General features: G+C 48.7%; 8 protein-coding genes across 8 annotated transcripts; 5 read left to right on the top strand and 3 right to left on the bottom strand.

Moving 5' to 3' along the window:
- Positions 1 to 182: 182 nt before the first annotated feature.
- FPRO_03415 (uncharacterized protein) lies at positions 183 to 1171 on the bottom strand (the record flags this gene model as incomplete). Its single annotated transcript, XM_031226376.1, has 3 exons — positions 183 to 413; positions 467 to 804; positions 853 to 1171. The coding sequence occupies 3 exons, from the start codon at positions 1169 to 1171 to the stop codon at positions 183 to 185; spliced, it is 888 nt and encodes a 295-aa protein (XP_031076918.1).
- Positions 1172 to 1772: 601 nt separating this feature from the next.
- On the top strand, positions 1773 to 1886 carry FPRO_03414 (uncharacterized protein; the record flags this gene model as incomplete). Its single annotated transcript, XM_031226377.1, has 1 exon — positions 1773 to 1886. The coding sequence occupies one exon, from the start codon at positions 1773 to 1775 to the stop codon at positions 1884 to 1886; it is 114 nt and encodes a 37-aa protein (XP_031076919.1).
- Positions 1887 to 2690: 804 nt separating this feature from the next.
- Positions 2691 to 3051, top strand: FPRO_03413 (uncharacterized protein; the record flags this gene model as incomplete). The annotated part of the gene is made up of 3 exons (XM_031226378.1): positions 2691 to 2889; positions 2918 to 2998; positions 3029 to 3051. The coding sequence occupies 3 exons, from the start codon at positions 2691 to 2693 to the stop codon at positions 3049 to 3051; spliced, it is 303 nt and encodes a 100-aa protein (XP_031076920.1).
- A 672-nt stretch (positions 3052 to 3723) lies between these two features.
- FPRO_03412 (uncharacterized protein) lies at positions 3724 to 5262 on the top strand (the record flags this gene model as incomplete). Its single annotated transcript, XM_031226379.1, has 1 exon — positions 3724 to 5262. One exon carries the CDS (start codon positions 3724 to 3726, stop codon positions 5260 to 5262), a length of 1539 nt encoding a protein of 512 aa, XP_031076921.1.
- A 1425-nt stretch (positions 5263 to 6687) lies between these two features.
- On the top strand, positions 6688 to 7395 carry FPRO_03411 (uncharacterized protein; the record flags this gene model as incomplete). Its single annotated transcript, XM_031226380.1, has 1 exon — positions 6688 to 7395. The coding sequence occupies one exon, from the start codon at positions 6688 to 6690 to the stop codon at positions 7393 to 7395; it is 708 nt and encodes a 235-aa protein (XP_031076922.1).
- An 819-nt stretch (positions 7396 to 8214) lies between these two features.
- Positions 8215 to 8841, top strand: FPRO_03410 (uncharacterized protein; the record flags this gene model as incomplete). The annotated part of the gene is made up of 2 exons (XM_031226381.1): positions 8215 to 8446; positions 8504 to 8841. 2 exons carry the CDS (start codon positions 8215 to 8217, stop codon positions 8839 to 8841), a joined length of 570 nt encoding a protein of 189 aa, XP_031076923.1.
- Positions 8842 to 8940: 99 nt separating this feature from the next.
- On the bottom strand, positions 8941 to 10120 carry FPRO_03409 (putative tRNA 2`-O-ribose methyltransferase; the record flags this gene model as incomplete). The annotated part of the gene is made up of 2 exons (XM_031226382.1): positions 8941 to 9965; positions 10018 to 10120. The coding sequence occupies 2 exons, from the start codon at positions 10118 to 10120 to the stop codon at positions 8941 to 8943; spliced, it is 1128 nt and encodes a 375-aa protein (XP_031076924.1).
- Positions 10121 to 10359: 239 nt separating this feature from the next.
- On the bottom strand, positions 10360 to 15672 carry FPRO_03408 (uncharacterized protein; the record flags this gene model as incomplete). The annotated part of the gene is made up of 4 exons (XM_031226383.1): positions 10360 to 12432; positions 12481 to 15422; positions 15476 to 15542; positions 15595 to 15672. The coding sequence occupies 4 exons, from the start codon at positions 15670 to 15672 to the stop codon at positions 10360 to 10362; spliced, it is 5160 nt and encodes a 1719-aa protein (XP_031076925.1).
- Between the last annotated feature and the right edge of the window lie 540 nt (positions 15673 to 16212).

The following is a 16212-nucleotide window of genomic DNA, read 5'->3' on the forward strand; positions in this document are numbered from 1 at the left end:
TGGTTTAGCTTAATATTAGAATACCATCATAATAAATTCTTCATGTTGTACTATGTCCCTACTACCCACATGGGATCATCTGCTCGCCATCTCTGTTTTACACTGGAACCAGTCAAGACAACAGAGCCTCCTGGCCTTTTCCTCTCCTGTATTGTATAAAGACAAAGCGACTGGCCAGGATATTACTTCTTGTCCGTCTCAAGCTTGCCAATAACAGGCTCCAAGAGTATAGGAAGATACTCTGCAGCATCCTTGCCAAACGCAAAATCACCAGGCTTGACCTTGTACATTTCCTCCTCATTCTCGGCCTCGGGGTTGATAACCGCAATACGTGCGCCTTTGCGTCTGGCTTTATCGATGTAGCCCGCAGCAGGGTAGACTTGGGCCGAAGTTCCAATGACGAGCATCAAATCCTATAATAATTAGTCGCCTTTCTAAAGATTGCTCAGCGCGGGTTTCAACTCACCACCTTGTCCTTGAGAAGCCAGTTTGTGATACCCATCATCATAACGTCGTCCAGATTCTCACCAAACCACACAACACCAGGTCTTTGAAAGCCTGTCTTGCACTGAGGACACTTCGGAATGTCATCTGGTGAGATTGGGTCCAGAGGTTGAGAGGCGTCAAGGAGAGGAAATGGTTTTCCTGGCTCTACATCGACTGAAGCTGGTGCGAGGGCGGGACAGAATGGATCATCATAGTTGCCTCGTTGGATCCAATCGCAGTTGGTGCACTTGATGTCGAAGAGGGAGCCATGTAGAGTACGGAGTTGATCCTGTGGATGGCCCGCTTGTTGAGAAAGATCTGAGGTTATCAGTAACTATGATATAATACAAAAGGAAAAATCCATACTGTCGACATTTTGTGTCAGACACAAAAAGTCCTTGTTCTTTTCAGCCAATGCTGCAAGAGCATAATGCGCTGGATTCGGTTCCGAGCGCAAGCACATATGACGTCTATAATTATAGAACAACCACACAAGACCCGGATCATTCTTGAAAGCGCTCATGGTAGCTAAAGACGTAGCATCGTGATTCCGCCAAAGACCGCCAGCGCCTCGAAAAGTAGGTAGGCCAGATGAGGCTGAGAGACCAGCTCCACAGAGCGCGAGGATGCGCTTACTGGAGCGGAGAGCTTCGTGAAAGGCGCCTACGTCGTTATGAGGAGCCATTGCGGTGAAGAGACGAAAATTAGAAGTTACTGCTTTTGAAGAGAATATGGAAGAGAGACGTGGTGTTGGTCTGAGAAGTCTCATGATATGGTGGTTGTGGATAAGCTTAAATGTTGGAGGGGAGTTGAGTATGGCTGCAAGGATTATCTGTAGGTTGCGTCACTCGCCGAAAGATATGATTGGATCGTGGAGTAGGCAACGAAGATGGATTCTGCCTGTGGCTCAACCTTGTTTAAAGATATATCATTGCCATGAAATATCGAATGCTTGCTGGTGTTGCCTATCATGAGGTGTCCTGATTGGCTCCTTTGACTAGGTTGCTATTCACCGGTTGCATCATGTCTCAACCAAGACAGACTACAGTTGACTTTATACCTGAGCCTTGCACATGTAATGTTGATATATATATGAAATATTTCTTTGTTTTGTTCGGCTTCATTCTTATACAGTGACTACTTAACTAAATGTTACCAGTTCATCCTCTACTAATATATGGAACAGCCGAGGTGAGCCCATGCGAGAGTCACCCAAGACTTATGGCGAACACTAGACAATACTATGGCCTTGGTAATTCCGGGCTATATATATAATTCTGTCCAAAATGGTTATTGCCCATTTTCGACTCACTCTTGATCTCCCCACGGGTCTGTCGTTAGCATATAGCCTGTATAAGGAGGATGCACAAAGACAAGCAAGGGACCGAGGGCCAACTTGAAGCTCGAGTAAGAGTCTTAACCTCTGTTTAGACTTCCGAGACCTTTCAGAAATAAAGTAGAACTACCAAGGCATGCATAGACAGAAAATGAGCCCATGCGGGTGATACCTCGTACATCCAAGCCGCCTAGGTAGGCCACTCAGCTCTCTCCTTAACACCACTACTACATACAAGACGTATCTTACTTGCGAATACATGCAGAAGCAAGTTATAATATGCGTGTCAAGTGCATTATTGTGACCATCTTATGGCTGGTTGTAAACTGGTTCGCCAGGAGGCAATGGCGTCTCGAGAAACCTGGTAAGGAGACATCATATCCAACATGGCAGATCAATTATAAACACTCGTCCAAATCTCTCAGCGGAGGAAATTATCACCATATCTATAATTCATAACTTCCAAACCCTGTTTCATAGTGATCCTCAGATCAGTTTGATCGGTAACAACTACTTTCTTTGCGGTCCACATGGACGTAATCTAAGGCAAGAAATTACCTATCGATCAAAGAATTTCTGTTCGCCCAGTACTACAACGAGAGAACCGAACTGTTCGCATGGTGTAAGATATCTCTGTGACTGGTATCATCACCAGCTAACTCACACTTCAAAGCTTGATCTCTGTGCAGCTACAGTGGCCTTGACAGAGCCATCGACTCTCTCGACGGCGACACCCCCGAGTTTGTGTCACTCGGGAGTGATGGGTATTAATTTGTGCGCACCAGAAGGGCCCACACCTTCTGGGATCTCCTAGACGCGGCCTATCAGTTTGTCGAGAACGCAGACCTAGATGACGATAGTGTCAAGTATGTGTGGTTGGGAATCCAAGGCATTCATGGCCCAGAAGGAATCTGGACACAGAAAATGGAACCTTCATGGCAATCATGGGGGTTTAGAACAGTCTATCAGGACCATGCCTAGTACCCAGACCCAGGGTTTGAACCTTGAGAATGATCGGTCGTATTTTGTGGTGTTTGAAGATGGATCGGTTATGTGCAATCCTGTCGGTACGAACTTGACTAAGGATAAATTCAGAGCATTTGATAGACGAGCATAAGTCGAGTAGAAGATTGCCACCTTGGTCCTCGAAATTTGGGTTGATGTTGGATCATATGTGTAAGCCACTTTGCCTTTTACACCATTCAGGGGCAGCGCACTCTACGAGCTAATTCTCGGGTGAATAGCTTCATGGAGACATCGAAAACAGTCGCACATGCATTAGAAGCTATTGGCCAAAGTGAATGCAGGCAGTATGTGTACTTAGCCCTGATAACAACCTAATGAAACTCGATAAGCTTGACGGCGCGGGCGTCTCCTTTATGAATCATCGCCGAGGACAGGAGAAAGCCATTAATGGTAACATACCTAGGTAAAAGGTATGAGTTACATAATAAAAGCGTGAACCTAGAAACTTTGATCTTCATTATCTACACAGCTGATTGCTGTCTAGAACGCTAAACTTGAGGCTGCTAATAGAATAACCAGCATATGGTTTTCAAATTTATCTCCATAACTCAAGCTTTATATCATCACGGTCTCGCTAACAAGCTTTCTGCACATAGACTTAATCCTTTTGATACTGTTAAGACAGTTTATCTATAAATACTCTAGCTCAGCCATCATGTCGCCCTCTTCAGGTTCATTCCCACCACTTGTCTTTGCGCTGCCCGACTTCCCTTATTTACCTACATTATTCTATCAACTAGAGACTGTCCACATTGTAAATCTGCTGCGGCTAAGAGTACGACCTAGCGTGAGAGTTATTCCTTCCCATGAATTTTCAAGGGACGTCGAGAGCGCACCGTACCCAGCAGAGGTCCGAGCCTGGCGAACCTGTGAATATGGCCGAGCCTCTCATCACTGAAGGAGAAGCAGAAGGATACTACTGCGGACTTCGCAGCCACCCAAAACTTGTTGCCAGGTCTGGCATAGAAGACAAGCCTTGGAGCGCTCGTTATGAGGGCGGCTGGACCGTGCAGAAGACGATCGATCCCATTGGGAACCACGCAATTGTTCCTCTCTGGAACAAAGCGGACAGCGACCTGCGGACGGGTATTATAGCTACACTGAAAGACCTCAACTGGACGGCGATCAACATCCTTCGACTGGGATATGCCAGATGTCTCAACACTTTGGATGGGCCAGATGATATGCTCCCCAAGCTCCTTATCTCCGTCCAGCCTGAGTCTACTTCTTTGCAGTCTGGCTACAAGGCCACAATGCAATGTCGACAGGTCCTTCGGGAACACGGAATTAAAGATGTTGAAGTTGAAATGATGGAAGCTTGGGTTTCGAGGTGCAACTCTCCTCGGCTAACTTCTCAGCCCATCACAGAGCAGATTCAAGAGACTGCACAACTTTCTGAGTTCCTCGGCGCTTCTATTGCAAGTAAAGCTTCTCCTACATGTGAAGGCACGAAGGGATTCTACGTGCGCCTGAAAGACACGGACAAACTGTTTGCTGTTACCTGCCGTCATGCGTTACTCGATACCTTCCCCAATGTCGATTATCACCACTCAGGCGATGCTCCAAACATGGTGATTCAGCCAGGACAAGGAAAAAACAAAGATATGGTTGGATCTTTGGCATCTTTTATCAAAATGCTTGAAGAGTGCTTCGATACGCTTACCCCAGCTGAGGTGGAGGAGTTGAGAATCCTGCGAGGCTTGAAGGCAAACTACGATCAGATTTACGACTTGGAATCCCGTATTATTGGTCACGTCTTGTTCTCCCCCGAGTGTAGTCCCAGTACTTCTACGCCAAACGTCACTTGGATCAGGGATTGGGCGTTAGTTGAACTACACCCAGACAGGCACAAAACGGCGTTGAGCGAGCTTAAGAACAGAGTCGTGGCAGGCCCTCGCGCCAACGGACAGCTTTTTCAGGCCCTCTTTCATGAACTCAGCGCTGATCACCTAACACACTTTGAGGGTCGGTTCGTCGATTATCCCACGAACACCTATGAGCTCACTAGACCTGTAGCGCAAAAACGTGAGGTAAGACAACCATTTGAAGCAGCTCGAAATCAGAAAAATGAGCCCCCTATGGTAGTAGCAAAGTTTGGTCCAACTACAGGTCTTACCTTTGGTGTCGCAAATGAGGCCAAGTCAATTCTTCGAAAGATATTAGCAGGAGAGACGGTTGTGTCTGATGAATGGTGTATCGTTGGACAAAAGAAGAAAGGCTTATGCCGGGATGTCTTCTCTTCAAAAGGAGACTCTGGAGCGTGCATCCTAGACATGTATGGTCAGGTTGCTGGCATGCTAACGTCGGTAATGGAGGCCCAGAATGAGGATGCCTTTGATATCACCTATGCTACTCCAATTGAGTGGTTGCTGAAGGACATTCGGAGCTACGGGTTGGAGGTTACGCTGGCATAAGGTTAGATGGATATACATCCAAGTGTTTCCACTGAGAGGAAGAAACTGAGTATAAGCTACATGATCTACGAAGCTCTCGGCAACATTTATCCAATAATACAAGACATGATGCCTGACACTATCTGGCGACTTCTCCGCTACAAGTTCATGAGTCCTGAAGAGGTTTCTACTTTGGGTCGTGGACTTGTATTGGCTCTTGAGTTACAAAACCAACATCGATGTAAGGATCACATCAACCTCAAGATGCAACTGGCAGATGCAGGGGAGCAAGTAGGACGGTAGAAGAGATCAAAGATGTTGAGCACAGGAGCGAGAGGATAATGCCATCGCTGTGTATACTATTATCAAGGATTGATGAAGCGAAAAGGGGGGCAGAGGGTGTCATCGAATCGGTACTGAGATCTGTGATACGAGCATGGATATATTACGGTCTGGCTGGACTTGAAACTCGTTGGATTTCTACTGCAAAGTTCTCAAGCGTGCTGGGAGGGTTGGAGCCCGGCTAGGAGAGTGATTCAAGATCGTGACTTGGTAATTGAGAAGTTGTGTGACAAGCTGGAGGATTTTGGCGTTACAGTTTCGGACTGAGAGAGAGGGAGTTTGATAGATGTCAACCGACTCTATGCTATCGTAAGGTGGAGGACATTAATAGAATCCATATGAAAAGGCAGAGCCACTTCAAGTCTTTTCCAGATGAGAATGACTTCAAGTCCGTTGACCAATAAAGGCTTCGGTGTCGTACACCGACCTTTTCTATGGTATAATTGACAACGAGCAAACAATTCTTGGTGCCGAATAGTATGACAGAAGAGTGCTGCGAGTCACAGACTAGGCAAACGGGTCGATGTTGTTAGTGGTTTCAGTTTCAGTCTATTCTAAAGTTATCTCAACTGAAGCAGTCAGAAACTACGGAGTACGTGCTAACTAATAGAACTGCTGAGAGCGTACGGATATAACAAGCGACCAACAAGGGGCGGCTCTTCGCTTCTATTCTATCGCATTTAAGCATGGCCTGCTAGACAGTCGAAGCGAGAATCCCTCAACCCAAAGCAGAAATATCCGAACATGGGATCACGGATGGAAATGAGCCCACCCACTCTAAAAACCAGACATTATAGCGCGATTCCAGTAAAACCAGGCCTACAATTCGCTGTTGATCCCTAATTCCCGGCATCTCAGGGCCGAGTCGGCCGCTGTTTCGCTTGGCGATGGGACCGAGCTGGTGATTAACTGATTAACGCCGGGAATAGGTCACTAGCCTTGTAGGGCCAGAGCCTGAGGTGCCCGGGTGCTTTAAAAGGGTTGTCTCACCCCTTTGAACAGAAAAGAAAGAGAAGAGAGGGAGAGTAGAGTATTCATTCGTTAATCACAGTCACTCGTTAAGACTCAACTACCTGATAATTCAATTCTATACACTCGTTAATCATGGCCGCCAAGTTCCTCGCCGTGGCTCTTGTCGCCGCTGTCCCAGCCCTGGCTAAGACCGATCTTGCAGGATGCACCAGCTACGACACGGTTCTCAGCAACGCCAATGGAATGTACGCGTCTCGAATTTGGTACGTCCCTGACACGGGCGAGCTGTGCGACTTTCTCGACTGTGGCGGCGGCCGAGCTCCCCCCAAGACCACTGTTCCCGGATGCCCTGGCTACGTCGGTACTGCTACCTACTCTCCTCTCTTTATCAACCCCAAGACTCTCGGTGGTGCCGTTCCTGAAGAGACTGGTGATTCCCCTACGAGCACCGAGGAGGATGTGAGCGAGTCTGCTACGATTACTGCTGCGCCTACTACCGAGACTGAGGAGAGTGCTTCAGCCACCGAGGCTGAGACCGAGACCGAGTCTGAGTCTAAGAGCAAGGATGATGAGAATACTTCGACCGATAAGGCCAAGGATACAAAGACCATCACCACTCTTGCTACTCACGCAACTCCCTCCGCTTCTTCCGGAGCCGAGGCCGGTTCCGCTTCTGCCTCCGGATCCGATTCTCACTCCGCTGCGCACTCCGACTCCAGCTCCGAGACCGACGCCGCTGTTACCCCGGCCTCTACCGTTTCCACCGCCGGTGCCGTCATGCCCACAGCCGGAGCCTTCCTCGCTCTCGCCGGCGCTGCCATGTACGCCGGAATGCTCTAGATATATACACAAAACTTGGTCTTGTAGAAAATATAGTACATCTCGGATATGCTTGCCTATTTATACACTCCACCCTCCCTCGGCCGCCTTTACCCATCTATAACCTATTCCGCCTGCCCTCAAATTCCGCCGACCTCCCGTGACGGGCGTAGTCACCCTCCCCCCGCCTCCGCCGTAGATCCCGGGGTTCCACCACGACGAGCAATAGGGCGTTGAAGCTGATAGGTCCACCAACCAATGCGCGGTGTAAATGACAAGATTTAGTATTCAATGGGCGTCTTAGCCTTACGTGAACAATGTAGATACAGATACGTTCGATCTGTGCCTTGCTTTGTGAGATGCATATAAGATGTCAGCAAATCATGGCACAGAGCCATGATTTCATAGTAGTTCGTAGAGCTAACTGTTCATTCACAAGCATCGAAAACTTGATCAGCAAGAACTTGACTGTGTTTGTTCTACCCCGGATTCTTTGTCGTCCCTCCACAAGCCTCGAATCTTATCTACCCGTCACCACATGACCTTTTGTTGAACCAACCGTTTCTCTACGAGTCAAACATCGTTGACTAAACTCACGATCACACGCCCTGATTTCCCCGCCAAGGAAGCCGCCGCTAGCCGTACACCCTTTGTGCTGACGACTACATCATTGTCACGATCCTTGCCCATTGAGTAGCACGGAAGTCCTGTTTGCTCTCGATTCAAGCTGTGTGGCCATCTTCTGTATCCTACCGACTCAACCCAAGCCCTCGGGAACCTCACCAAACACCAAACTTTCGAAACTTTCGGACAGTATCGTTAACTCGTATATTCATCAATATGGGCTCCCACGACTCTCTGAACCAGGCTGAAGGTGCTCCCCGGTTCTGGTACCGTGATAACTTCTTCCTCACAAACGACAAGTCCTATCTGTGTCCCCAAACTTTCAACAAGTCTCTCGATGACAATTGGTGGAGCAGCCCCTTACCCCAAGGACAACTCCAAAGAGTGCTGGATAACTGCTTGACTCTAGCGGTCTACTATACTCCCCAGACCGCCGAGGAGATGAAGAGTAAGTCAGCCGAATTGCAACCAATCTCTAGTTCTCCCTTTGCTAACAGTGGCACAGGGAATGGCATCGCTCAACCGAAAGATGGCTCTCCGCATAAGATGGTCGGCTTCGCTCGTGTAGTGACCGACTATGTGACGCTGGCCTACCTCACAGACGTATTTGTCCTCGAGGAATTCCAGCGGCGAGGCTTAGCATCATGGCTGATGAAGGCTCTCAAAGAGATAGTCGACGAATGGAAGCACATGCGTGGGCTCCTCCTGATGACGCACGACCAAGCCGCAGCTCGCCTGTATCAAAGGGAACTTGGTGCTCAAGAATTCGACCAGGGACCATCAGCCGGGCTAGTAATGCTAGAGATGGCTGGTCCAGCCGAGAAGCCCACACCCAAGCATTGATATGCTTTTGCTTTTGTGTTTTTGTTATCTAGCGATGCATTTACTGAGAACTCTCTTGCTGGGTTATTCTTTTGTGTGTGGGAATTTGGAAAACCTGTTTTAGCGCTGTGATCCGGACATGGCGGCTCGCGTCTCAATGGCGCGTTTGTACGGGGGAGCAATGGGGGGCTGGACGGGATCTAGAGAGACGTAGTCCTCAGGGAGCTGATATGATGCATCGGAGTCAAAGGCGGACAGATCTCCACAGGCAATGAACGGTGCAACCCATCGAGTGCTTCTCTCCGTGTCCTCAGTTGTCTCGTCGTAAACCTCCATTTCCACGATACCTTCATCCTTTACCATCGAATCCTGCATGTCGACATCACCCTTCTTCTTGAGCATCTCATCCAATCGTGTACCAACGCCGAGAGGCTCTTCGAGGCTAGCGCGGAAACCAGCAGGAGGTTGGAAGTTGATGCATACGATGAAAGCTTCCACACTGCTTGCACGACTGCTACGGGGCTTGGCGACGATGACCTTCTCGAAGAACATCTTGAGTTGGGCGTAGAGAATATCGACGTTTCTTCCGCGGAAGATCTTGGCAACGAACTTGCCGCCGGGCTTAAGGACACAGAGTGCGAGGTTCAGGGCGGCGAAGAGCAGTTGAGATTGGACGTAGATATCGAGGTCATGGAGACCTGTCACGTCAGGGGCTCCATCGCTCAGAACGAGATCAACAGGGTGCGAGGCCTGGGTGCCAGCACTCTTGGGGTCATAAGAAGGATCGAGGGCTGAAAGTAGGAGAGGGACTGTTGCAGGATGTGTAATATCGGCCCGGAGTGTTGTAATACCCGCAAGTGGTGAGATAGGTTGCAAATCGATCGACACAATCTTGACATCTTCTCTAGGCTTTGTAGCCTCCTGCTTTTCCTCCTGAATGTTCTCGGTTTCCGTTGTTTGCTCGCTGTCGCTGTCCTTGGGTAGAATTCCTAGCATCTGCTGTCGAAACTTGGCTTCCTTATCCTGCCAAGCAGCCCTTCCAAACTTTTCGCCCTTGATCAGTACGCGGGATAGTACTTGCGACCAACTTCCTGGTGCGGCGCAGAGATCGACGACTCGAGTGACATCGGCGAACAGGTCGAATTCTGAAGGAGGATGTTAGCCAGAGAGCATTGCTTGATCTTAACAGTGACTTACCCTCGTCCAATTGCAGAAGCTTAAAGGCACTTCGAGCGCGCCATCCTTGCTCCTTGGCAAGTCGGTAGTAGGCGTCGCGTTTATCTTTCGAGGACTTTCCCATTGTGTTGATGTATCTTGGTCTTGCTGTTGAGATTGAATTTTTTTGAATCTGAATTTCGTGCCCCGCGTTGAAGATGGTGGGTTGGTGGGGTGCCTCTAGAAGTACCCCTCCATAAGACGGGATTGGCTGAGAAACTCTATTTGCTATTGATTTGGCTGTCTATTAACTCACAAACTCCTCAGATAGCGCTGTCTAAGTAATAAAATACGTAATCTTCGTGTCTGAACAAGAGTCTATCGCTAAAAACCCAGTTCGTTTCCTACAACCTCCAAAGCCTCTCTCAAAAGGCTACCAACCTTCTCGTCACCAACTACCCCAGATGCTCGTACAATAAGAGGATATAATCTCAGCAAATGCTTCCTCTCATCACTCTCAACATTATCCAATTCCGGAATGGCGCTCTTATCGCTCTTCAGCTCGACCAGCTTCTGTAGAATCCACAATAATTCCCGTCGCTGGCTCAGGGGTTGGGGCATCTTGCCTCGCAGAGGCTGATCAGCGATGTAAGCCCTCAGTGTCAACGCGCACCGAATTATAAGGAATGGTGCCGCTGTGCTGGCAATTCGGGTGTGGAGAGTGACAGGTGACTCGGCGAAATGGCTCTGCCTTGGATCCGGTGATTTGGGCGTTGGGGGTTGGATGACAATTGTTGGCTCATCCTTAGTAGCAACGAGCCCAAACAGCACCTCACAAGCAACATAAGCCATCTTCACGCGCTTGGTAGGCAATATTGCTACTGTTCGTCCTGCGCGGGGAGCATAGAGGGCCGATAAGCCTTTCTCATGTGTGCCGTTGATGATCGACTCTTCGTCTGGCGATGGAGCATGAATTACTGAAGTCTTGAAAAGGCTTTCAGCATAAGCCTTGCGGGCCTTTTCAGAAACAGCTGCGGCTCCAAGTGCGGGAATAATAAGTTCTCGCAGCTTGTGGAAAGATGCAATGTCGAACTCTTCGTCGCCTGCGAAGTCGGTACCGGGAGGAGCAACACTGCAATCCGCGCTCATGACCCCATCAGCAATGGCGACGATCGTGGTCCATATGTCCTGAGCAACTCCGCTTGGCAGCTCGAGGCTCGTGATCTGCGACAAAGTCGCTTCTAGGATGGTAAGTGCTGTAGATGTAGCTAGCCTCCATGGTTGCGTGGATTTCGTTATCGTAGGGAAGCCGTATTTTAACTCAATGGGTTTGCACAAAGCCTTCAGAGCCTCGGAGAAGGAGTTGCTGCGGTAGATGTCTGAGTCCTTCGAGTGATCAAGAATAAGCTTCTCGAGTGTCTTCATGCTCGCTTTTGAAAGCGCAATGTAAGTACGTTTAGGTCCTGACTTTGAGAAGTTGGCCTGCACAAAAGGCAAGACCAGAAAATCCGCAACTTGAGTAATCATGGCCGATGGCGCTCCTTCAACATCCGTTCGAATGATTTGAACGGCTTCAAGAATATGTGCCTGCAAAGGCGTCACATATTCGATATCTTGGACGTAACTGCCAACTGAGGCTTCGTCCAAAGTTTCTCGGAGAAGTGCCAGAATTCTACCAACTCGTTTTATTTCAAGATCTTCCTGTACAAGTCGATAGATCTCTGTCAGGGCAGATATATATGCAATGAGACAATTCTGGTTGTCTTCAGCCTTTTCATCAACAGGCTTGGAGGTCGGAACTCCTCTTGCCCATAAATCCCATGCAATATCAATCGCTGTCTTGCTAAAGACAGACTTGCCCTCAGTATTCGTCTGAGACAAAATATGAGCAAGCGCTTTGAAGGTTGCGGTGTTGATATCAAGGACTTGAAAGTCGAGTAGGGTAGTAAGATGAGAAAGTAACTCTTGCCATAGGTGATCGAATGAGGGGTGGCCGGTAAGAATATCAAGGTAATTAGCGAGGAGGCTGGAGATACCGCTGAGAACAACGACGGCAGTCTCAGTCCACTCAGCCCGGTCACTGTCCGCAGCATCCTCTTCCTCATCCGACTGTAGAACTTTGATTTCCTGCTCAATCGATGACAAGAGCTTAAAGACTACGGACTTGACACATATCGACCAAGACTCAGGGCTGAGTCGATCACCGTAGGCATCAAAGATCCTGAGCAAAGTCTGGATTGCACTATTGCGAAGCTCAAGCCTGTCATCAGTGGTGACATTGGTCAGTCGCAGCAGAAGCAACATCCACAATGCTGCAACAGAGCTCTTATGACCATGATCAGCTGCCATCTTTTCCAGATCAGGAAGCTCGGTGTTTTGCATCATGTCTGCAGTGATAGCGAGAGACTCATTCTTCGCCGAGAGAAAGTCTGATAGCACCCAGAAAAACGTCACCGTCTAAGGAGAATTAGTATTATTATCCTCGTAAAGTTATTAGCAACTTACAGTCAAAGCAATATTGAGGTCATCATCTTGTGAGCAGAACTTATACAGATTATCCACCAGTATCAAGAAGCATGAGTTTGGTAGCGACGCTAGAAAGTCTGAGCAAATGAGTTGGAGAGAGTTGAAAGAAGACCTAATAAGTCTTGCTGATCGAGTGTCAAGAAGAATGGGGTTGGCCACAGAGCCACGGCGGTAAGCTGGATCGAATTCCCTGGTGATAAAGATGGTGCCAATGATCTCAAAGGCTATGTCCCAGCCCTTGACCAATGTTTCTCCGTTGCCCTCAATGATGCTTTGAAGACCATCGAGGATGATTTTGTGAATATCGATGTCAGTTGAGTGACTCGCAAGAGACACTTCTCGGTCACCTTCAAGGAGAGGCGCCAGTGACTTGCGAAGGGCCTCGAAGAACCGTAGTTGTATCTCACCACGAGCCTCCTCGGGCACGGAAGATGTCACATTGGCAGCTTCCAGGACAAGTTTCACAAGAATGTCTGCTGCCCTGGTTCTGACAGATGAGTTCATGGAAGAAGAGGTGAGAGTGCCAATCAACTCATTGGTCAACACGTCCCAACCAGATTCTTCTGGACTGTACTCCAATAATCTCTCGATGTTGATCGTAGCAAGCTCGCCAAGCTTAGCGAGTGCGAATTGATCTTCTTGGGTTGACCCAGAACTCATTTGCTGGCCAGAAAACCTACGGCCCTGTACGACGGGAGCCTTGAGCTGTTGACCATCAGACGGTGTCTGCGGCTGAGTGGTAGTCTCAGGCTGTTCAGCTGGCTTCTGTGTCAGCAAACTACAGACAGCTGCTACCACTTTCAGGAATGACTCGTTGGGAAAGTCAACCGTGCTCTCAATGAGTCTGGATGCCGCTGTTTCCACCGCACGAACCTCGGAGCCGAAGTTGGCCATCAACGTGGCAGCTTCACTGTCACCACCTGCATCGGGTCCTCGGTTCATGGTTGGTGTCCTGCCAGGAGACTTTCCGCTTACGAAAAGGACAAAGTCAGCCTGTTGGAGTGTCTCCAGAATGATACTCCAAGCTCCTGCCAAAGTTGGACCAAGCGCTATGCCCAAGTTCAGAAGTGCCCGGAGGCATAGCAAGTTTCGAGTATTTAAAGAAGCGACGGAAGCATCGAATGAGGCCTGTCGTCCTTTGTCGGCCGTAGGGGTGGTCGGTGTCAGGCTATCAACGCTCAGGAGGCCCCGGGCGTTGCTAAAGAGACTGCCATCGGTTGGTGTGCTTGGTGTTTGTGGTCGAGGTTGGCCAACATTGACACAAGCTGTGAGAACATTAGGTGGGACCGCAGCTTTGCCCAAAGTTGTGAGGAAAGCATCCCGAGGAGTCGATAATTGTAACAGCCCAGCCACGTGGGCAAATCGTTGGAAGGCACGGACTAGTCCATGATAATATTCGGAATCGAGTGCAGCATATAAGAAGGTAGAACAGGTCGCAAGAATTGCAGGCCAGCACTCCTCAACGATCGTAGCACATATCTTGACTTCGGAATGGAGAGGATGGTCCTCTAAGGAAAGGGGGTTCAGTGGAACTGGGTTCTTCTTAAAGGATGCCGACCTTTCCATCTTCCCTCTGGGCGGAGTACTCTCTTGCTCAGACGGCGGCGCGGGTGAATCTCGACCAAATTCTTGTCGAGAAGTTCGTTTTCGATTTCTTGTCTCATTGGGGACTGTAAGAGGCAGTATGAACTTGGCTAGACCGTCGGATACAGACGATATACAAGCCAACACCAAGCTGTAGAGATAAGACTCTGGTATAGTAGGTGCCTCTGTCTTATCGAGCTGATCAATACAAGGAACCCGTACTGAGCTGAATTGGGTGCTGATACCCGTTGTTGTTGTCTCTGCACCAACTGGCCCTGTCATCAGACCTGTCATGCCACTCGCTTCAGCAATGGCTTGCTCAGAAGAGCCATTTGTGCTTGAGCTAGTTGTAGGGAGTGACGATGAATGGCCCAGTCCAATCACAGCAGGCTTTTCTGTGCTTAAGCGCACGAAGGTAGCGATCAAGGGCTTGAGGACATCTGTCTCTCCTTCTTTAGCATCGAACATGGCGTAGATTCGTCTGAGCAGGGCATGATCCGCAAATATTCCACGAAAAACCTCCATGCACAGCGCTCTCTTCCAGACAGTTTCATCTTGATCGAGAATTTGTGTCAGAACAGTCAACGCCTCACCGCATTCTGATGGCAATATGCCGATGTGCCTACGCAGCATAGTGTACAGAATGCGCACCAGACGTACTGTGGTCGCGAAGTTCGGTTTCCCCTTCAAGGCCCCAATGAGGAGTGGCATTACTCTGCTTCGTAGAATCTGAGCCTGCTCGGGGTGGTTACTGAAGACGGTTGCATGATTTGTGATGACGGATTCAATGAGTTCCAGGCCGAAAGTCTGTGGAAGCCCCGAAACGCGGATGAATTCTGGTCTCTGGTTTTCGGTCATAAGACACAGATCGTTGAAAATACGGTAGGCATCGGTAGCGGCAGGATGATTTTCTGAATATTCAGCATCATTTGCCGCAGGCGTATCTCCTGCTTTCTTGTCTTCAGCGACAACTTTGTCAAACACAGACACGACCAGTTGCTGTAGCGTCGCTGCCGAGGTATGGTTCACAATGGCATTTTTGCTACTTTGGAGAGTAAAGCAAATATTCAGTGTCGTCACCAACAAGTTTCCTTTGAGATCTGATGCATAATTTTGAACAAGTGAAGGTAGCGCTTGCAAGATCTTGAGCTGCACATCCAGACCAGCTGAGGTGGCTTGCATCAAGGCCTCGAGCACTTGGTTCAGCTTTGACCGCGGAAGAGCTTGCGCAACGATAAGACGTTGAAGACAGACAATAGCGATGGCGGTAAACTTGGCATTTTTGGTACCACATGCGATAATGAATGGGTTGACAAAGTTAGGCTTCTGAGATAGCTCTGTCTCGAGTCAGATATAGCTTCCACTAACAGGGGGTAGGTAGCTTGCGGACCTTCAGGCGCTGTCTGTTCGGAAGGATTTCTCAAGTTCTTCAGCTCTTCTAGCGATTTCTCCGCGGCCTGTATACACTATAAGCTAATACTCTTCACGGTGATGAATAAAGCGGCTCACTTGTCGCAAATCATTATGTTTCCTCTTGCTCTCCTGGATAAGATTGGCCAGCTCCGTGGCAAGGAGTTGCGTCGTCATCTTGGGCAATCCACGCGAGTTCTCAGCTCAGAACAGAGCTTGTGAGTTCTCTGCAGGTCCATGCAGCTGAAGAGCCCGAATTCTTTTGTTGTTCGATGATGTATCTCTCCTTACGGTGCGTTGATGCTCGTAGGCAGTGATGTGTCCCTTGTAGATGAGGCGGCAGAATTACTCACCGCCTGCTCTTCACGTGGGGCCTTGGAAGAGCAACCCTTGCAATCATGCAAAGATGCGCCTTCATCATGACTTCTTCAGAATCTTGTTAGAACTTGTTTATTTTGATGTGGTTCGTAATTCTTTTCTCCTATGGAGTTTTGTGAAATACAGTTCAATTACCTTTTGAGGACTGATGACTCATTGCTACTCCAATTTGAGCGGCGGCTCAAGCATCTCTATCAAACACCATCTTCAAGAAGCCCAACAGACCTCATAACCCAGTAGATAAGGTTACTAAACCACCTCTAGAATTCCCGGTGAACGATGTTTACCAATTTTGGGACGTAACTCACACATACTGATGGCTTTTTGCTAGTACTTCCT

The sequence above is a fragment of the Fusarium proliferatum genome, assembly GCF_900067095.1.
Source record: "Fusarium proliferatum ET1 genome assembly, contig: FPRO_scaffold002, whole genome shotgun sequence".
NCBI lineage: Eukaryota > Fungi > Ascomycota > Sordariomycetes > Hypocreales > Nectriaceae > Fusarium > Fusarium proliferatum.